Source organism: Tetranychus urticae, chromosome 1, assembly GCF_039701765.1.
Source record: "Tetranychus urticae isolate SD_2017Ah chromosome 1, NJAU_TeUrti_SD_1.0, whole genome shotgun sequence".
NCBI lineage: Eukaryota > Metazoa > Arthropoda > Arachnida > Trombidiformes > Tetranychidae > Tetranychus > Tetranychus urticae.
Genome location: NC_142958.1, coordinates 184,380 through 207,894, shown reverse-complemented (window position 1 = coordinate 207,894; position 23,515 = coordinate 184,380). Strand labels below are relative to the sequence as shown.

Genomic DNA, 23,515 nt, shown 5'->3' with positions numbered 1-23,515 from the left:
CAAATGAGCAAATGCTAAAAAATGGAATTGTGTCCAAAAAGTGTCTAACTCAATTGGTTTCTTCGGAGCCAAAAGGAGGATAAACAATGATTTTATTAATCAATTTTGTTCACAGATGAAACTATTTAAAAATAATTTAACTGTTCAGGGTGTTTTTTATTTTTGCTACACATTTGGGGTAAAAAGTCGAGGCTTACTGGCTCTAGAAAGTTGAAATCGCCATAAGAAAAACTTTTTTTGATGTACCTCTGTGCTCAAGGATACTCAAGTTTATTCATTTAATTAGCTTGACAGTAAGTTTAAATATAACCTTGAATTTATTTACACTGTTTATTGTTTATATCATTTCTGCCTTAAATAAATAACTTTTAGTGTCACGAAAATATAACAACTTAAACATTTACTCTCAAAAGAATTGATTTCAACAAAAGTTGAACAAATTTTTGCTATTTATTAATACTTTATAGAAGATACCGGTTAGTGTAAAAACTCTACTAGCAGAAAATAACCGTCGTAGTTCATGGGTCAAATTGAAGAATGATCTTTAATGATATTGAGGGAAGAAGCATATGATAACTTGTTAACCCGTTAAGCTATACCATACGAGTTTTAACTTCCTAGAATCAATGGTTGGTTTGTAACTCCAAATGTGTAGAAAAATGAAAAACACTCTATTAATTGTTGCTGAAGCAAAAGTTAATGCATAACTGATTATAAAACTAATTATTATGTAATGCACAATAAATAATTAATTTGAAGCTAAATGATATATTGGTTACAATCGTGCAAAAATTGAAAGATAATAACGCAACTTATTACTATTTCATCAACATTGGTCAGTCAATATAACTATCATACCTGAATATTCAATGAATTATCGTGAGTTAATTGAATATTTTAATGGATCAACTACAACTTACTACTGAACCATTTATTTTAATAGTTATTATTGACAAATCTTGTAAAAATTAACTTACATGGTTAAGTTGGCGAAAACTTCACGTTTACTTCACCTTGCGATCATCTTTTGGCATTCGCAATAAGCATTAGAAGAAGCATCGCTATCTCAACTTGAATCTAGGATTTATTAAAAACACTCAAAGTTAACTATATTTTTATAGCGAATAAGATTATCATTTTAAAAATTAAATCAATAAAAGTTATAAAGAATCATTATTTCAAGTCGATGATTACGTGAGTATAAAAATTAGAGAAAACAGATGTTTTCAACGATAAAATGGGGTAAAAATGAGAAATAGCTTATCAAACGAAACACGGAATGGATGTTTTCACAAATATTTTTTAGGGTTCTGCAAGTTATTATAAAGTCAAAGAATTACCTTTATCAAGTTCATTGTACAAGTATCAATGCTCGCCAATATCCTGAATAATTTACGCCCAGTGAGATATTCCGTAGTTACCAAAGCTTTGAATCTCAATGAGAGTGGCATTTGCGTTGCTTTAAACTCATTCAAGTACTGTAACTGAGCAATGCACCCGTCAAACTGTCAACATTTAAAAATAAACAAAAAGCATTCGTCAAAGTACAAAAAACTCAATTTTTAAGATTAACCAGTAACATCATTCATCTTTTGGCTCAGACGGCTTTCGCTAAACTGACCCTAGACCGAGGAGAAATATTGAATTGTCACTCATTTGAACCTTTATTAACTCAGCATTTTCCTATTATGCACAAAGCATTTCACCATTTGACCAAAGTAAATCTTTAAGAAGATTAGTTAAAACTAAATTTCGTTAATTCTACTATTCATTTCAAAATTTGGTATTGGTCAAAAGCTCAAACAATTGGTTTTGTCAATATCATGCAAATTAACTGGAATACAAGATATTTGCCTGATTTCCTACCTTGTGTTGAGCATAAGTTCCCGAAATAAAGTAAATCAATTGCCCATAAAGTATCGTTAGGATACCGAGAATTTGAATGATATACTTTGTCGACCCATTAAGATGGACGAAAAACATGCAATACAAACAGATGGCTTCAGCAATAAAAGTCGCTACGAAAATGGTACTTATAGTTTTTTCCATGAGTTGGTTAATTTTATACATATGCTGGGCCAACAAGGTAAGTCGAGATGTGAAACGTTCCATGGATGAAGTAAAATGTTCACAACACTCAGATCGAGTTGAATAAGCAACACTTATAGCATTTTCAGCGAGGAGAGCGAATTTACGACCATAAATGTACAAGTAGAATGCGTTTAAAACGGTAAAATTAATCTCGTAAGAGCCAATGAGATAACCTTGAATTCCTGCAGTAAAAGTTAAAATCAATGTATATGGTAACCATTCGTGTTGTGATCTAATAATTATTGGTAAATGAATTGAAGCCGCACAAAAAGCACCAGCAACTAAGTTGAATGTGAGTAAAATCTGTGTCAAATGTGAAGCATTTCTAGTTTTAATGTCTGAACTTAAATAGGGATTTTCGAGATAGAAAAGTGGTTTGATCCAATGTTGTAAGTTTTTTCGATAATTGGACAATTCAAGGAGACATCGTGAAATGATAGCCGCTGAAAACCAGCCAAAACAGCAAGCTAAAAACCAAAAAGACGCTTTGCCCATGTGATAGCTGAAGTCGCCCAATATTTTCGAGTAAAATGGATTCTTATTATATAATAATAAGGAAAAGCATCGTATTGCTCCAAAAATCATTATCGGAAGGGAAACAATATACATAAACCAGGGAAAGGAATATTTGATGTAGAATCCATTTTGTATGTAGATTATTCTTAAACAATTCATTTTGAATAATCGTGATAAAGGATAGACAATCTGATTATTATTCGTTATGGAAACAAACACTTGAAATAAATATTTCACTAAAATAGTAATAAATGACTCAACTTTTGATTTTGACAATGGACTAACTTCAAATGACGGCGACTTGAGCATGGAATCCTTGAATAGTTTACTTTGATAATCACGGTAAGATTTCATCCTTTCACTTTAACTTCAAGAAATTAGACGATTTCCTTTGAAAACTGGTTTAAAATAGGAAAGTTCATTTGCAATATTCTTAAAGAACCAGATCAAGATTCATAGTAAAAGCATTACAGTCATACAAGATGATTTGTGTATGTACACATATCGCAAATTTGCTAACATAATACATATATTTTACTGGTGGAGCATACGAATTCAAGTAAACGGAAAATGTTTAGAAAACTTGCAAAACTATATTTTGTTCACTCACGAGATGAAGCAATTATGTTTTTCTTATTTCTTTACAATATTTTAAACTATATTGAATATGGATATTAATCATGAATAGAATAGATGAGAAGTTAAGTTTGATGGAATTCGCTCTAAGAATAATAATTAGGAGCTGTCTGATGATATTATATTTAAGCCTGCTGTTAAGATTTCGGGCATAATTCATGTGCGATTCAGTTGCTTTACATTTTTCAACTTTAAAGAAGGATAGCTAAAAACGGCCTCAGATTCAGAATTAAATAAACCATATTGTTAACCTATTGATCTGTATAGAAGACAATTCTATCTACAGTTTGGTTCACAATTCGTCTTTTCGACATTGTATACGTGTCCTGGTGCCCAATCTTTCGGGCAACGCTGTGCATGATACTGATTTGCTTTGTTAGCCACCGGCATATAACATCTAAATTTTGAAAAGTGATTGGGATCTTCACCAGACTGAACCCAGTCAGAATACTATCTTCGCATATACCATACATTGTCAAATGAAATCCGATAAACGGTGAATAATAATAAAAAATCGTTAAGCAGTATTTTCGTCGATTCAAAGTTATTCATGCAAATATACTGCTAAGCAACTGCTATTATATCTAACAAGGGAAGGTTCCCAGACGCTACACTAGTTTTTAATTTTTTTTGACCTCAAAATTTTCAAATGGGTCAGATATGAACCTCTGTCAAGCCTTTCGTTTCGCAAATGTCCCACTCAAAAGTTACAGGGTGTCAAAGTATCAATTTTTGCATAGGTTAAGCCTATTGAATGCAATGTACATTAAGAAATATTAAAAGCCATATTTTATCATTACATTACTTGCATTAAGCACATAAACCTGTGGAAAAACGTGTTTGACACCCTGTAACTTTTAAACGGGGCATTTGCGAAACGAAGTAAATTACACTTTTTCATAAGTCAACATGCTCTATCGATTAGTCCAAAAATCATTCAATTCTGATTGTAGCGTTTGGGAACTTTCCCTTGTAAGTATTATAACACCATCTTTTGGTAGTGATACGAGAACTTTTGTAGAGAACAACAATTCAATATTAATAAGATTCAAACAATGCCAATCTTGCTGCTGCTTGCTGATTGTGCATCTAACTCGAAGTTCCGTCTCTTTACCAAATATTAATCCCTAAGACGATCAGTCAATCCGTTTATTTCAATTCAAGGTGTTTCCGATGAAAAATTTATTGAGATTGAATCCGATTCAATGTCAATAAATTGTGACGTTTTGTGACGTCACAATGGATTTTTCCGGTGAAATGTTAATTGGATCCACTTCCGGTGACTTTTTTTGACCTGTGAATGTTTTTTCAGCCGTTAGATCATTTTTAGAACAAATTAAGTCCAAAAATGTCGATGTAAAAGGATCTGAATCGACTTTTTTGGATCTAGATAACTCGATCCATTTTTCATCGGAAGCACCCTCATTTTGTATCTTCAAAGCCTTACTATTCCAACCAAACTGTGCTTCTTTCATAGCTTCATCTAATCATCTAATCGATTTTCATGTGTTTTGAATGTTTTAATTGAGTTTCGGGACACTTTATATCACGACAAACCGCATCAGACTAATAACCCTTTCTTGTGCAATAATTTTATACCAATCAAATCCACTGCAAATTCAGTTGAATCCTGGGACTAGATCTTTATCGACTCCCTGCTCCATTAATATTTTTTTGTGTATTCCATCATAATGCATAACCTGAATAGAAATCTTTCACCTTCTCAGAAATACCCATTCTCAATCCAAAAAGTCAAGACAATTCGTTTCCTCTGAACTTTTCTAAACATAGCATCAACAATTGTTCCTGGACTCAAACCCCAAAAAATGGCATTTTCATTTTCCCTGAAAGGAACAATGATTTCATTTAGATATGACTTATAATTAGATACAAGTATAAGTTAGTCTTTATCGACTCCCTGCTCCATTAATATTTTTTTGTGTATTCCATCATAATGCATAACCTGAATATAAATCTTTCACCTTCTCAGAAATACCCATTCTCAATCCAAAAAGTCAAGACATACAGATTATAAAAATTTCCAAATTTAATCTTAATAGTTAATGACTCTTTCATGATTTGAAAATATTTCTAGGCTCAGGAATCCAAGCTAACCTTCCACCAGTTTCGTACATTAAAGCAATTGACGTTTGGATGGGTGCTTGCACTACATTTGTTTTCGCTGCTTTACTCGAGTTTACCTTTGTCAACTACCTATGGAGACAAAAATGCAAACAAAGAGCGTCACATTTTAGACAAACAATTACCAATTTAAAAGCAAACATTACAAACTCTACAAACAATCCAGCTGACCAAGCTAAAGTAAAGTTTTGATCAAATTATTGAATTGTTAATTAATAGATTTTTTCATTTCATCTTTTTTTTGCTCTTTATATTCAAGAGAGACGAGGGAAAGACAAAAATGGTCTTTAATGGACCACCGAATGAACCAATTGGAATAACATTGACACGTCTCAGTGCAGGTGCGAATGGAGGCGGTGGTTGCAGTAGCAGCGGTGGTAGTAGTGGCGGAGGTAATGATCATTATGTGCGTTACCAACTTGGTGATGTACCCAAAGCATCTGGAATCGATAGAACTTGTCGATTTTTATTTCCAATGCTGTTTCTTGTGTTCAACACTGTTTATTGGCCTTACTACATTTACTAATTTAACGAACCTGTTGAAATGTTGAGAAAACAAAAATTAATTGAATATCAGAAAAACGCAAAACAAATCGTTAATTTCATGCAAACTACAACTAACTAAAATAATATCATAACTTAATATTCAACAGATTATCGTGCATTGTTTAAATAATTCAAAACATCAACTTGAATCTTGTTCCTAAACATTTAGTTATTACCGTAGTTTTGCGTATTATAGCTCGGGCTTAAAATGCGTGGTTCTCATCTTTTAGTCCATAGGTACTCGTTCGAGGAGCCCATGGGCTAAATATTGAGAAGCTAAATTTTGCAAATTTGCCCAGTTTAAAGAGCCATTTCTTCACAGTTATGTCTACCAAAATGTAAACAATACCTTAAAAGCGAGCGTTTTGACCTTTTTTACTCTTTTTTTGTGATTGTCACTGTTTCTATTAAAAAACACCTAGAAAAATGCCTAATTCATTTTGGCGCCCAGGGCTATAATACGCGCGACTACGGTGAAAACAAAGTTACTTACATTATTAAGTTGATGGAAAGTTTGCTTCGCATTTTTATCATCTTTTGGCATTCGCGATAATCATTAGAAGAAGCATCGCTATCTCAACTTGAATCTAGGATTTATTAAAAATATACAAATTAAGCAATATCAATCTAACAGTATTTTATAGTAGGCAATAGATATGTACATTAACATTAAGGAGTACTGCCAAAAACTAGAACACATGAGTTAAGTGTTGGGACGCTGTAGGTTTGTAGGACATAAAAACCGAGCCCATTAGTGTATTTAAAATTCATTAATTTTGATAAAAACGAGGTCAAAGTTGGTACTTATAATTTTCATTTAGTTACCAGATTTTTATCAAAATCAAATTTTTTTCTGGTTTAACGTTTTGCTTTTCGTGAGCGCAAGATTTGCAAATTTCGTGGACAAAAATTGTTGGTCAACGACCAAATACATTTTTTACAATTTATAGCTCTCTTGATTTTAGCCATTGGCCTCAAAACTTTAAACATTGACATCTCAAGAATGGGCGCGCCTACAGTCAACATTCCATAAACAAAACTAGATTTTTTTATGGACTGAGTTGATTGAAAATTGAATGATTCAAGATCATAATTTGCTTTTATAAAGCAAGTATCAAATCAACCAATGCTTATTTTATTTTTATTATGCTTATTTTAGGTATTTTTTTCTCAAAATAGTACATTTGGTTGATCACCAAAATTTATATTAGAAATACGATTTTAATGAAAAATTCTGGTGGCTAAATGTACAAAAGACAGTCAAAATTTCAACTTTAATCTCGCTTTCGTCGAAAACTGTCGAGCGCAGGAATTTTTAAACAGCACTAATTGGCTAGTTTTTTTACATCCAAATAAATCTACAGCGTCTCAACTCTTAACTTGCATGTTTGAGTTTTTGGCAGTACTCCTTTTCAAAAATCAAATCAATAAAAAGAATTAAAATGCATTATTTTTAGTCGATGCTCACGTGAGGTTCAAATAAAAAAACATGTTTTAATGATAAAACAGGGTAAACTTAAAAATAGCATCTCGAAAGAAACAATCTATAGATATTTTACAAATATTAGGTTTCATAAAAATGAATGTTTTTTATGACGAATCTCTACCTAGAATTCTACTCTATTGATTCGATTTCAAGTTATATTGTTTTAGAAATTTATAGGTTACTCATTGAATACGAATTTGGTAGATTTTGATCACAATCGATCGAGTACCAATTTTTTATTCAAAACTATGGGAAGTTTAAATTTTGGACTTTTTTCATTCTATCGCTAATCCATTGTTAATTTAGGTCTTGTACAGTAAGGTATTTGTAATTTGACGCTTATTTTGACAAAATATCAGCGCCAGCTATCCAATCACCAATGTGCAACGATTGGACTGTTATTTTGGTTCCAACTTAAGACTTCAAAGCACAATTTTTTCAAATCACTGTCTGATTTCTCAAAACTGGATGAATGACCTCATATCCCACAATCGGTGGATTTTAGAGTAAAAATAAACTTCACCAATCGATTCCAGCATAGCAAGCTTTGTTTTGAATTAGCTAGAACAATTAAAAAACTTGCTTTGCATGTATTTGAGTGTAGTAAGTGGATGTAGTAAGTTGTTTTCAATGATAAAATAGCGTAAAACTAAAAAAATGGCCTCTCAAACGAAGCATGGAATGGACATTTTCACGAATTTTTTCAGGGTTCTACTGGATATTAAAAATTACCTTTATCAAGTTCATTGTACAAGTATCAATGCTCGCCAATATCCTGAATAATTTACGCCCAGTGAGATATTCCGTAGTTACCAAAGCTTTGAATCTCAATGCGAGGGTCTTTTGCATTGCTTTGGACTCATTCAAGTGCTGTAACTGGGCTACACAATCGTGAAACTATCGACGGGTAAAAATAAAAGAAATTGAAAAGCAAAAAACAATCAATTTTAAGGATTAACAGATAATAGCTCCGAGTTCAGCTGAATAAATGAGAATAAAAAGAAAAACATTCATAAACTCGACTACACAATAAAAGAAGCGTCTTAAACATTATTTAATCAAGCCACACGAAAAACTTGTTAAAATATTCTCATTCGAATAATGAACAGTTGACGTGTCATTTTCTTGTTCAATTTCACATATCTTTCAATAGGGTCTATGACATCAACCCTTCTCGGAATACGACCATAAATAATTGTAAGCGTTGTTTGAGATACATTGTATGCGATAAACAAAGGTCAATCCAACAATAAGCATTCAAATTTATGAAATTTAAAATCTGGCTGTTCGTAGGAATTGGGTTCTCAACAGCTATTTATTAAAAATGGTATAAAATGATTGGTGACAAGCTTTGTAGGTCATACCTTAAATGATTAAGTATAATAAAAATGAGAGTTAAAACTAAGGTTTTTATTAATAGTTTTTTTGTTAATAGTTTCGAATGCGTCAAATTAATTTATTGAGGTTGAATGTTTCCCTGATATTGGTATTATCAATATATAGTATGCAATTAAATGTTTGGAGTTGAAAGACTGGAATACTGAGTAATAAATTGGCGATCAGAAAACATGATAAAAGCCAAATGTTCATTTCGTACGTATTAATAGCCTAAACTAAACTAATTTGTCTCTTTACTTTTGAAACAGCCTTTAGCATAAAAGCACAGCAAATCAGTATTTGAGCTACGTTATAACCTAGAGACGACTGAGAGCCGAGTAATAGCCAAAAGATACCATACGAATTAACTGAAATGTCCTTTAGTTTTTGAGTAATTGCTTACCTTATGTTGAGCATAAGTTCCCGAAATAAAGCAAATCAATTGCCCATAAAGTATCGTTAGGATACCGAGAATTTGAATGATATACTTTGTCGACCCATTAAGATGGACGAAAAACATGCAATACAAACAGATGGCTTCAGCAATAAAAGTTGCAACAAAGATGATACTTATAGTTTTTTCCATGAATTGGTTGATTTTATCCACATTCTGAGTCAAAAAGGTAAGTCGAGATGTGAAACGTTCCAGGGATGAATTCAAATGATCATAACACTCCGATTGAGTTGGATAAGCAAAGATTATAGCATTTTCAGTGAGGAGAGCGAATTTACGACCATAAATGTACAGGTAGAATGCGTTCAAAATCGTAAAATTCATCTCGTAAGAGGCAATGAGGTAGCCCTGAATGCCTGCAATAAATGTTAAAATCAATGTAAGGGGTAACCATTCCAATTGTGATCTGATAATTATTGGAAGGTGGATCGAAGCTGCACAAATAGCGCCAGCAACTAAGTTGAAAGCGAGTAAAATCTGTGTCAAATGGGAAGCATTTCTAGTTTTAATGTCTGAGCTCAAATAGGGATTTTCAAGATAGAAAAGTGGTTTGATCCAATGTTGTAAGTTTTTTCGATAATTGGACAATTCAAGGAGGCATCGTGAAATGATCGCTGCTGAAGCCCAGCCAAAACAAGCAGTTAAAAACCAGAAAGATGCTTTACCCATGTGATGACTAAAGTCAGCCAAAATTTTCGAGTAATATGGATGATGAGGGTATAAAATCAAGAAGAAGAATCGCAATGCTCCGAAAATTAGTATCGGAAGTGACACAATATAGACAAACCAAGAAAAGGAATATTTTATGTAGAATCCATTTTGAACGTACATTATTCTTGTACAATTAACTTTAAATAATCTTGATAAAGGATAGACAGTTTTATTACTATTTATCAAAAAAAGGAACATGTGAATGAAATATTTTACTAGAATAGCTATAGATGATTCAACTTTTGATTGTGAAGATGGTTTAAATTCAAATGAAGGAGATTTAAGCATGAAATCTTCAACAGATTTACTTTGGATAGAACAGTGTTTCATTCCTTTGCGGCAATTTACTAGAATTGAGCGATTTCTTTTATAAACTTGTCTAGATTGCAATAATTTATAGCAAGCTTAGAAATAGGAAAATTCATTTATTCATTCACTTAGAAGAACAAGATTAGTAATAAAAACAATAGTCATACCGAATGACTCGCAAACATGTCTCAAATTAATGGAGTAACGAATTTTACTGGTGAAACATTCGCATTTAAGTATACAGAAAATGTTAGGAAAGCTTTAGAAATTATATTTCGTGTTCTCACGAGATGAAGAAATTGTTTTTATTTCTTTGCGATACTTTCAACTGTATTGGATATGGTTATTAATCATGAAGAGAATAGAAGGTAAGTAAGGAAGGATAATTAAGGTAGGTATTAAGTGCTATTATACTATTCAAAATTAAAGTTTGATGGATTTCACTTCGATGTGATGAAGGTGATGAGTGAAAACCTGTCTGGTCATGGAATTTTCAATTTTCATTTTCAGAAACATTGATTGTAAAAAGTTTTTAAAGCAGCAAAAGACTTATAAAGAATATCTTCTTGCAAATAACAATCACTAATCACCCAAACAATTTGTTTAATCAATGAGTTCAAAAGTGTTATTTAAAAAAACATCTGATCGGTAGATTTCAAAAATTGAGCTCCGCGTTAAACTTCGATCTCCTTTTGTCGAAAAAGAAAAGCGGTTTTTTGCCAGTCATTTTTTGAAGAAAATTGTGATGATCAACCGAAAATGTACTTAGTTTAAGCGGAATCCTCTGTTTCTATACAATAGATTAACTCGTTTTCAGTTGATTAGAGCATTTTCTGTGACCTTGAGAGACAGAGATTTGAAACTCATTTTTCATCAATGAAAATTAGAGCTGAGCATATCGCGTGAGGCAATTTTGCGAATTATGAATATCTTTTTTGATTTTGAGCATAAGATTCAAGTAGTTATGAGATGTCCGTGTCTGGACAATCTTGTCCGCTTTGATTCAACTTTTCCGTTCTGAACCAACCTTTTTGATGATTTTTCAACTAATTTTTTTTATCGTGAAGCTTCGATCGCCTTTATTTCAATAATAAAACCAGATTTTTTCATGAAACTCATTTTCCTGGTGTAACTTTTGCTGATTAACCAGAAAATGAAGTTATTTTCAATGAAAAATTCTTTGTTCAGATCAAACAGATCGCTTCAATTTTCAGTTTAATTCGGAAAAATTGGCTGACTCAACATGTTCACCCATGAGTTTTGCCGGTAAAAAATGAGTTTCCGATCTCTAACTCAAGCGGTTACAAAAAACGGTCAATTTAACTGAAAATCGAAGTGATCTGTTTTTGATCTGAACAAAGAATTTTTCATTAAAAATAACTTCATTTTCTGGTTAATCAGCAAAAGTTACACCAGGAAAATGAGTTTCATGAAAAAATCTAGTTTTATTATTGAAATAAAGGCGATCATAGCTTCAACTTTGACCTCAATTTTATGAAAAACTGGCGACTCAAACAAATTTTCAATAGCACTGACAGACTCAGTTTTATACCCCTAAAAACTCACAAAGTCACAACTCTTAACGGTGAAATCAAAGTTTTTGAACATTGTCCTTTTCATGAGTTTTATCAAACTTGCATACATGTTAACAAAAAGAGCAATGATCAACATATTAACCATCCAAACAAAATGAGATTAGCATTGAACGTGAGTCTGATGACCCCATAATATTTTCAAGATTGTAATGCGGAAGCATTTGCTCTATGCAAAGTAATCAAAGGATTCACGTAACCATTATAACCCTTTCAACTCTAGCAATCATTGTAAGTCTTCTATTTGCATTTCTAATTTCTACTTTTAGCTATTATTTTTATTACATTAAAATTATGTGATTATGGAAAACACGATTCTCATCTATGAATGAGATTGATTTATTTTATTTTCTAAAATTAATTTTGAGCAACACGGTGTCCCAAAGGGGTGTATGACAGCAAATTTGCCGATCTCAAATTGCATTTAATATTAATTTTCTGATAGAACATGAAGAATCACTAGTTTTGATCTTATAATGGGCTCTGTGCGATTTGCCGTTCGGCCACAATAGCCGTCCAAAGTTGAAAATACACGAATTTTTTTAAATGATATCTCTTTAACGAATCGCGATAGATGGTTCTTACTTAGTACTTGGTCAGCCGTGAAGCGGCGTAGTCTGAGCTTGCGTCGCGATTCAGTGTGCAATAATTTTTTTAAATGAAATAAATGTATGATGTATCAAAATATTTTATTATAAATGATCAAAAAACAATATCAGGCTGTCAGTTTTCATCAATTATTCTTTAGATATTCACAGGAATCAGTCTTATATCAAAATTTCAGATGAATTTTGTTGAAGAAATCTTGTTCTAGGACCCATCATGTTACATTGGGAAATAGCATCTATCCGCCTCTTCTCAAATGGATGAATAAGCATAAGCCCTTCGAGCGTCTTAACTCTACCGAGTGCGACATAAGTTAATCCTAATGTTTTTTCAGTCTCACCAATATCTAAGACAGCTTTATCGAGTGTAAGCTCTTGCGATTTATGTGCTGTGATAGCATGTGCAACTGCTGAAGGGAATTGAGTACGTGTGACCGTATCTCCCCCAACCTGTCATAATCTTTTTAATGGTGTTATTGGCACATAACCATCAACATATGTCGGAACATTATATTTCTCGAATTCAACCATAATTACCGCAGGCAATGAGGTTGGCCTTTCACCCTCTATGTACCTAATCTTACGTACAATACCCATAGAGCCATTTACGAGACCACATTCAGTCCACAAATTTGATCTCAACATTACTTTGCAACCAACAGACAAATATAATTCGTTTGCTAGTCCTTGAGCTTGATCTTCTGTAGCATTGGCACCTTGAGGATAATTATGACGAGCCGGTATTTTCGCAACAGGATACCAGTTTTTCTCAAGTGTTCTTCATTGTACTTTTTCACAAGAATTTTTGTTAGAATATGCACAGCATTTCTAAAACCTGCAACTTCAGATGCATCTAATGCACTTATTGTTTTATACATTAAAAGACTGTACATATTATCGGTTATAGTTCCAAGAGCTACACCATCTAATAGTTCTCTGAAATTTTGCTGATCGTCACCTGCTTGTCTATGACACGTAGTTAGTTTAAAGTACCGCTCAATCGTTCCAGACAGAAGTTTTCCCGTTGCGGTTTTAGGGTTTTCTATCTCACTATACCAAACACTATTTTGGACTGGTGGCAATTGTTGCATATCTCCGAAGAAATATCTACTAGATTTACTGCAAACAGTGTAGTCTGAGCTTTTCTTATGCAATTTCAAATATTTTTAATTTGATGTGTTGATTTTATCGAAAGAAGTTCTTATTTAAAAAGAGTGCAGGCAAAAAGTCGAGCATTCGAGTTAAGTTTTGAGTCTTGGTAGGTTTGTAGAAGAATAAAAATTTAGTACATTAGAGTTATTAAATAAATTCTCCGATTGATAGAATCGAGGCCAAAGTTGAAACTTGGATCGGCTTTGTTCAATTATGGAAGTAGTGTTACTCAAAATAAGTGTTTTTTCTGGTTGCCCATCAAAAGCTACACCATTTACTTTTACATTACTTTTATAATTTAACAAAGGCGATCGAAATTTCAACTTTGAACTGGCTTTTCTCAAAAACTGTGGATCAGAGAAATTTTTAAATCGTACAAACGGACTCAGGTTTTATGTCCCTACAAACTAACAGAGTCTTAATGCGAAATAAATTAATTTTTACCCGTTTTTGCCCATTTGTGTCAATTTATGCATAAAGTGACAAATTGTTTTGGCGCCCTCTATTGATAGAAAATATCCCCAAATTTCAAGACTGGGCCAATCTTCATCAAAAACTATACAGTAAATTTCGACCCTAATAGCAAGCTATTCTGAAGATTTCATCAAAATCGTGATTATTATTTTTGAGTTATCGTCGAGCAAAAATTCTCATTTTCACCTCATATGTCTTCGCTTCGCTCAGACAAATATACCCTCCAAATGGTTCCGCAGATGACCCTTTACCTTCCTGAAGTCTTTGCGATATTTTCGCTAGCATCGAGAGACCTATCATCAACATTTCATTAAAGATCAGAACCTGCACTTTCTTCATTTTCATATAGCCTTCGATCAGCGTTTCAGGAGAATTTCTCCGTGGAAGAAAAACAGTTGCTGACAATTTATAATACTTTTCAGTCTCCTGCAATGTTGTTCCTAATTTAAGTCTAGAAAAAATGCGAACTATGGCCCTCTGTTTGCGCTGAGTTATGGAACCTGCTCTGAGTGTATACACTGCAGCAAAATCATACAAAGAAAGTTCATCCATGCTCGTCGGCCTATTGATGTGTCAACGACATTGACGACATTGACGATCCTAATGAGAAAATAACATTGACGATCCCAATGGGACATTAACATTGACGATCCCAATGAGACATTTACATTGGAATAACATTGACGATCCCAATGAGAACTTTACATTGACGATCCCAATGAGACATTAACATTGAAATAACATTGACGATCCCAATGAGCTATTAACATTGACGATCCCAATGAGAACTTTACATTGACGATCCAAATGAGACATTAACATTGACGACCCCAATGAGCTATTAACATTGACGATCTCACTGGGACTTATACATTGAAATAACATTGACGATCCCAATGAGACATTAACATTGAGGATCCCAATGAGACATTGACATTGACGATCTAAATGAGACATTAAAATTGACGATCCCAGAAAGACATTTACATTGAAATAACATTAACGATCCCAATGAGACATTTACATTGACGATCCCAATGAGACATTAACATTGAAATAACATTGACGATCCCAATGAGCTATTAACATTGACGATCCCAATGTGACATTAACATTGACGATCCCAATGAGAACTTTACATTGACGATCCAAATGAGACATTAACATTGACGATCCCAATAAGACATTAACATTGACGATCCCAATGAGACATTAACATTGAAATAACATTGACGATCCCAATGAGCTATTAACATTGACGATCCCAATGAGACATTGACATTGACGATCCAAATGAGACATTAAAATTGACGATCCCAGAAAGACATTTACATTGAAATAACATTAACGATCCCAATGAGACATTTACATTTAAATAACATTGACGATCCCAATGAGACATTAACATTGACGATCCCAATGAGACATTTACATTGAAACAACATTGACGATCCCAATGAGACATTTACATTGAAACAACATTGACGATGTCAATGAGACATTTACATTGAAATAACCTTGACGATCCCAATGAGCTATTAACATTGACGATCCTAATGAGCCATTAACATTGAAATAACATTGACGATCCCAATGAGACATTGACATTGACGAGCCCAATGAGACATCAACATTGACGATCTCAATGAGCGATTAACATTGACGATCGTAATATAAGATTAACATTAAAATAACATTGACGATCCCAATGAGACATTTACATTGAAATAGCATTGACGATCCCAATGAGACATTAAAATTGACGATCCCAATGAAAGATTAACATTGAAATAACATTGACGATCCCAATGAGACATTAACATCGACGATCCCAATGAGACATTAACATTGACGATCTCACTGAGACTTATACATTGAAATAACATTGACGATCCCAATGAGACATTAACATTGACGATCCCAATGAGACATTGACATTGACGATCCAAATGAGACATTAACATTGAAATAACATTGACGATCCCAATGAGACATTAACATTGACGATCCCAATGAGACATTTACATTGAAACAACATTGACGATCCCAATGAGACATTTACATTGATACAACATTGACGATCCCAATGAGCTATTAACATTGACGATCCTAATGAGCCATTAACATTGAAATAACATTGACGATCCCAATGAGACATTAAAATTGACGATCCCAATGAGACATTAACATTGACGAGCCCAATGAGACATCAACATTGACGATCTCAATGAGCGATTAACATTGACGATCGTAATATAAGATTAACATTAAAATAACATTGACGATCCCAATGAGACATTTACATTGAAATAGCATTGACGATCCCAATGAGACATTAAAATTGACGATCCCAATGAAAGATTAACATTGAAATAACATTGACGATCCCAATGAGACATTAACATTGACGATCCCAATGAGACATTAACATTGACGAGCCCAATGAGACATTAACATTGACGATCCCAATGAGACATTTACATTGAAACAACATTGACGATCCCAATGAGACATTTACATTGAAACAACATTGACGATGTCAATGAGACATTTACATTGAAATAACATTGACGATCCCAATGAGCTATTAACATTGACGATCCTAATGAGTCATTAACATTGAAATAACATTGACGATCCCAATGAGACATTAACATTGACGAGCCCAATGAGACATCAACATTGACGATCTCAATGAGCGATTAACATTGACGATCGTAATATAATATTAACATTAAAATAACATTGACGATCCCAATGAGACATTTACATTGCAATAGCATTGACGATCCCAATGAGACATTAAAATTGACGATCCCAATGAAAGATTAACATTGAAATAACATTGACGATCCCAATGAGACATTAACATCGACGATCCCAATGAGACATTAACATTGACGATCTCACTGAGACTTATACATTGAAATAACATTGACGATCCCAATGAGACATTAACATTGACGATCCCAATGAGACATTTACATTGAAACAACATTGACGATCCCAATGAGACATTTACATTGATACAACATTGACGATCCCAATGAGCTATTAACATTGACGATCCTAATGAGCCATTAACATTGAAATAACATTGACGATCCCAATGAGACATTAACATTGACGATCCCAATGAGACATTTACATTGATACAACATTGACGATCCCAATGAGCTATTAACATTGACGATCCTAATGAGCCATTAACATTGAAATAACATTGACGATCCCAATGAGACATTAACATTGACGATCCCAATGAGACATTTACATTGAAATAACATTGACGATCCCAATGAGCTATTAACCTTGACGATCCTAATGAGCCATTAACATTGAAATAACATTGACGATCCCAATGCGACATTAAAATTGACGATCCCAATGAGCGATTAACATTGACGATCGTAATATAAGATTAACATTAAAATAACATTGACGATCCCAATGAGACATTTACATTGAAATAGCATTGACGATCCCAATGAGACATTAAAATTGACGATCCCAATGAAAGATTAACATTGAAATAACATTGACGATCCCAATGAGACATTAACATTGACGATCCCAATGAGACATTAACATTGACGAGCCCAATGAGACATTAACATTGACGAGCCCAATGAGACATTAACATTGACGAGCCCAATGAGACATTAACATTGACGATCCCAATGAAATCTTAAAATTGACGATCCCAATGAGACATTCAAATTGACGATCCCAATGAGACATTTACATTGAAAAAGCATTGACGATCCCAATGAGACATTTACATTGAAATAGCATTGACGATCCCAATGAGACATTAAAATTGACGATCCCAATGAAAGATTAACATTGAAATAACATTGACGATCCGAATGAGACATTAACATCGACGATCCCAATGAGACATTAACATTGACGATCTCACTGAGACTTATACATTGAAATAACATTGACGATCCCAATGAGACATTTACATTGAAATAGCATTGACGATCCCAATGAGACATTGAAATTGACGATCCCAATGAAAGATTAACATTGAAATAACATTGACGATCCCAATGAGACATTAACATCGACGATCCCAATGAGACATTTACATTGATACAACATTGACGATCCCAATGAGCTATTAACATTGACGATCCTAATGAGCCATTTACATTGAAATAACATTGACGATCCCAATGAGCTATTAACCTTGACGATCCTAATGAGCCATTAACATTGAAATAACATTGACGATCCCAATGCGACATTAAAATTGACGATCCCAATGAGCGATTAACATTGAAATAACATTGACGATCCCAATGAGACATTAACATTGACGATCCCAATGAGACATTAACATTGACGAGCCCAATGAGACATTAACATTGACGAGCCCAATGAGACATTAACATTGACGATCCCAATGAAAGATTAACATTGAAATAACATTGACGATCCCAATGAGACATTAACATCGACGATCCCAATGAGACATTAACATTGACGATCCCAGAAAGACATTTACATTGAAATAACATTGACGATCCCAATGAGACATTGACATTGACGATCCAAATGAGACATTAACATTGAAATAACATTGACGATTCCACTGAGCTATTAACATTGACGATCCCAATGAGACATTGACATTGACGATCCCAGAAAGACATTTACATTGAAATAACATTAACGATCCCAATGAGACATTTACATTGAAATAACATTGACGATCCCAATATGACTTTAACATTGACAATCCCGATGAGACATTAACATTGACGATCCCAATGAGACATTTACATTGAAATAACATTGACGATCCCAATGAGACATTAACATTGACGATGCCAATGAGACATTTACATTGAAACAACATTGACGATCCCAATGAGACATTTACATTGATACAACATTGACGATGTCAATGAGACATTTACATTGAAATAACATTGACGATCCCAATGAGCTATTAACATTGACGATCCTAATGAGCCATTAACATTGAAATAACATTGACGATCCCAATGAGACATTTACATTGATACAACATTGACGATCCCAATGAGCTATTAACATTGACGATCCTAATGAGCCATTAACATTGAAATAACATTGACGATCCCAATGAGACATTAACATTGACGATCTCAATGAGCGATTAACATTGACGATCGTAATATAAGATAGACATTAAAATAACATTGACGATCCCAATTAGACATCAACATTGACGATCTCAATGAGCCATTAACATTGAAATAACATTGACGATCCCAATGAGACATTAAAATTGACGATCCCAATGAGACATTAACATTGACGAGCCCAATGAGACATCAACATTGACGATCTCAATGAGCGATTAACATTGACGATCGTAATATAAGATTAACATTAAAATAACATTGACGATCCCAATGAGACATCAACATTGACGATCTCAATGAGCGATTAACATTGACGATCGTAATATAAGATTAACATTGAAATAACATTGACGATCCCAATGAGACATTAACATTGACGATCCCAATGAGACATTAACATTGACGAGCCCAATGAGACATTAACATTGACGAGCCCAATGAGACATTAACATTGACGATCCCAATGAGACATTTACATTGAAACAACATTGACGATCCCAATGAGACATTAGCATTGAAACAACATTGACGATGTCAATGAGACATTTACATTGAAATAACATTGACGATCCCAATGAGCTATTAACATTGACGATCCTAATGAGCCATTAACATTGAAATAACATTGACGATCCCAATGAGACATTAACATTGACGAGCCCAATGAGACATCAACATTGACGATCTCAATGAGCGATTAACATTGACGATCGTAATATAATATTAACATTGCAATAACATTGACGATCCCAATGAGCTATTAACATTGACGATCCTAATGAGCCATTAACATTGAAATAACATTGACGATCCCAATGAGACATTTACATTGATACAACATTGACGATCCCAATGAGCTATTAACATTGACGATCCTAATGAGCCATTAACATTGAAATAACATTGACGATCCCAATGAGACATTAACATTGACGATCTCAATGAGCGATTAACATTGACGATCGTAATAAAAGATTAACATTAAGTTAACATTGACGATCTCAATGAGCCATTAACATTGAAATAACATTGACGATCCCAATGAGACATTAAAATTGACGATCCCAATGAGACATTAACATTGACGATCCCAATGAGACATCAACATTGACGATCTCAATGAGCGATTAACATTGACGATCGTAATATAAGATTAACATTAAAATAACATTGACGATCCCAATTAGACATCAACATTGACGATCTCAATGAGCCATTAACATTGAAATAACATTGACGATCCCAATGAGACATTAAAATTGACGATCCCAATGAGACATTAACATTGACGAGCCCAATGAGACATCAACATTGACGATCTCAATGAGCGATTAACATTGACGATCGTAATATAAGATTAACATTAAAATAACATTGACGATCCCAATGAGACATCAACATTGACGATCTCAATGAGCGATTAACATTGACGATCGTAATATAAGATTAACATTGAAATAACATTGACGATCCCAATGAGACATTAACATTGACGATCCCAATGAGACATTAACATTGACGAGCCCAATGAGACATTAACATTGACGAGCCCAATGAGACATTAACATTGACGATCCCAATGAGACATTTACATTGAAACAACATTGACGATCCCAATGAGACATTAGCATTGACGATCCTAATGAGCCATTAACATTGAAATAACATTGACGATCCCAATGAGACATTAACATTGACGATCCCAATGAGACATTAACATTGACGAGCCCAATGAGACATTAACATTGACGAGCCCAATGAGACATTAACATTGACGATGGCAATGAGACATTTACATTGAAATAACATTGACGATCCCAATGAGCTATTAACATTGACGATCCTAATGAGCCATTAACATTGAAATAACATTGACGATCCCAATGAGACATTAACATTGACGAGCCCAATGAGACATCAACATTGACGATCTCAATGAGCGATTAACATTGACGATCGTAATATAATATTAACATTGCAATAACATTGACGATCCCAATGAGCTATTAACATTGACGATCTTAATGAGCCATTAACATTGAAATAACATTGACGATCCCAATGAGACATTAACATTGACGAGCCCAATGAGACATCAACATTGACGATCCCAATGAGACATTAACATTGACGATCTCACTGAGACTTATACATTGAAATAACATTGACGATCCCAATGAGACATTAACATTGACGATCCCAATGAGACATTGACATTGACGATCCAAATGAGACATTAACATTGAAATAACATTGACGATTCCAATGAGCTATTAACATTGACGATCCCAATGAGACATTGACATTGACGATCCAAATGAGACATTAAAATTGACGATCCTAGAAAGACATTTACATTGAAATAACATTAACGATCCCAATGAGACATTTACATTGAAATAACATTGACGATTTCAATGAGCTATTAACATTGACGATCCTAATGAGCCATTAAAATTGAAATAACATTGACGATCCCAATGAGACATTAAAATTGACGATCCCAATGAGACATTAACATTGACGATCCCAATGAGACATCAACATTGACGATCTCAATGAGCGATTAACATTGACGAGCCCAATGAGACATTAACATTGACGAGCCCAATGAGACATTAACATTGACGATCCCAATGAGACATTTACATTGAAACAACATTGACGATCCCAATGAGACATTAGCATTGAAACAACATTGACGATGTCAATGAGACATTTACATTGAAATAACATTGACGATCCCAATGAGCTATTAACATTGACGATCCTAATGAGCCATTAACATTGAAATAACATTGACGATCCCAATGAGACATTAACATTGACGAGCCCAATGAGACATCAACATTGACGATCTCAATGAGCGATTAACATTGACGATCGTAATATAATATTAACATTGCAATAACATTGACGATCCCAATGAGACATTAACATCGACGATCCCAATGAGACATTAACATTGACGATCTCACTGAGACTTATACATTGAAATAACATTGACGATCCCAATGAGACATTAACATTGACGATCCCAATGAGACATTGACATTGACGATCCAAATGAGACATTAACATTGAAATAACATTGACGATTCCAATGAGCTATTAACATTGACGATCCCAATGAGACATTGACATTGACGATCCAAATGAGACATTAAAATTGACGATCCTAGAAAGACATTTACATTGAAATAACATTAACGATCCCAATGAGACATTTACATTGAAATAACATTGACGATTTCAATGAGCTATTAACATTGACGATCCTAATGAGCCATTAAAATTGAAATAACATTGACGATCCCAATGAGACATTAAAATTGACGATCCCAATGAGACATCAACATTGACGATCTCAATGAGCGATTAACATTGACGATCGTAATATAAGATTAACATTAAAATAACATCGACGATCCCAATGAGAAATCAACATTGACGATCTCAATGAGCGATTAACATTGACGATCGTAATATAAGATTAACATTGAAATAACATTGACGATCCCAATGAGACATTAAAATTGACGATCCCAATGAGACATTTACATTGAAACAACATTGACGATCCCAATGAGACATTAAAATTGACGATCCCAATGAGACATTAACATTGACGAGCCCAATGAGACATCAACATTGACGATCTCAATGAGCGATTAACATTGACGATCGTAATATAAGATTAACATTAAAATAACATTACCGATCCCAATGAGACTTCAACATTGACGATCTCAATGAGCGATTAACATTGACGATCGTAATATAAGATTAACATTGAAATAACATTGACGATCCCAATGAGACATTAACATTGACGATCCCAATGAGACATTAACATTGACGAGCCCAATGAGACATTAACATTGACGAGCCCAATGAGACATTAACATTGACGATCCCAATGAGACATTTACATTGAAACAACATTGACGATCCCAATGAGACATTAGCATTGAAACAACATTGACGATGTCAATGAGACATTTACATTGAAATAACATTGACGATCCCAATGAGCTATTAACATTGACGATCCTAATGAGCCATTAACATTGACGATCTCACTGAGACTTATACATTGAAATAACATTGACGATCCCAATGAGACATTAACATTGACGATCCCAATGAGACATTGACATTGACGATCCAAATGAGACATTAACATTGAAATAACATTGACGATTCCAATGAGCTATTAACATTGACGATCCCAATGAGACATTGACATTGACGATCCAAATGAGACATTAAAATTGACGATC

General features: G+C 33.7%; 2 protein-coding genes across 2 annotated transcripts in view; one reads left to right on the top strand and one right to left on the bottom strand.

Annotated features, from left to right (window-relative positions):
* Positions 1-6,035, top strand: part of LOC107370334 (glycine receptor subunit alphaZ1-like) — a 30,654-nt gene extending 24,619 nt beyond the window's left edge. Inside the window, exons 10-11 of the mRNA XM_015938333.3 lie at positions 5,314-5,565; positions 5,645-6,035. Of these exons, the coding sequence (XP_015793819.2) occupies positions 5,314-5,565; positions 5,645-5,911 (519 nt within the window). The 3' untranslated portion in view covers positions 5,912-6,035. The remainder of the gene's footprint in view (positions 1-5,313; positions 5,566-5,644) is intronic.
* Positions 6,036-12,627: 6,592 nt separating this feature from the next.
* On the bottom strand, positions 12,628-13,556 carry LOC149094305 (ATP-dependent DNA helicase PIF1-like). The gene is made up of 3 exons (XM_089266118.1): positions 13,301-13,556; positions 13,003-13,181; positions 12,628-12,915 (listed from the first exon to the last, which is right to left on the bottom strand). The coding sequence occupies exons 1-3, from the start codon at positions 13,554-13,556 to the stop codon at positions 12,628-12,630; spliced, it is 723 nt and encodes a 240-aa protein (XP_089122244.1).
* Positions 13,557-23,515: the final 9,959 nt, after the last annotated feature.

Bases quoted from the DNA above. Each gene is read 5' to 3' on its own strand.
- LOC149094305 (XM_089266118.1), bottom strand. From the start codon at position 13,556: ATGCAACAATTGCCACCAGTCCAAAATAGTGTTTGGTATAGTGAGATA. The intron at 13,182-13,300 runs GTTTTAGAAATG...ATTATCCTCAAG, and splicing joins AGATGCATCTGAAGTTGCAG to GTGCCAATGCTACAGAAGAT. The intron at 12,916-13,002 runs GTAATTATGGTT...AGATTATGACAG, and splicing joins GGCCAACCTCATTGCCTGCG to GTTGGGGGAGATACGGTCAC.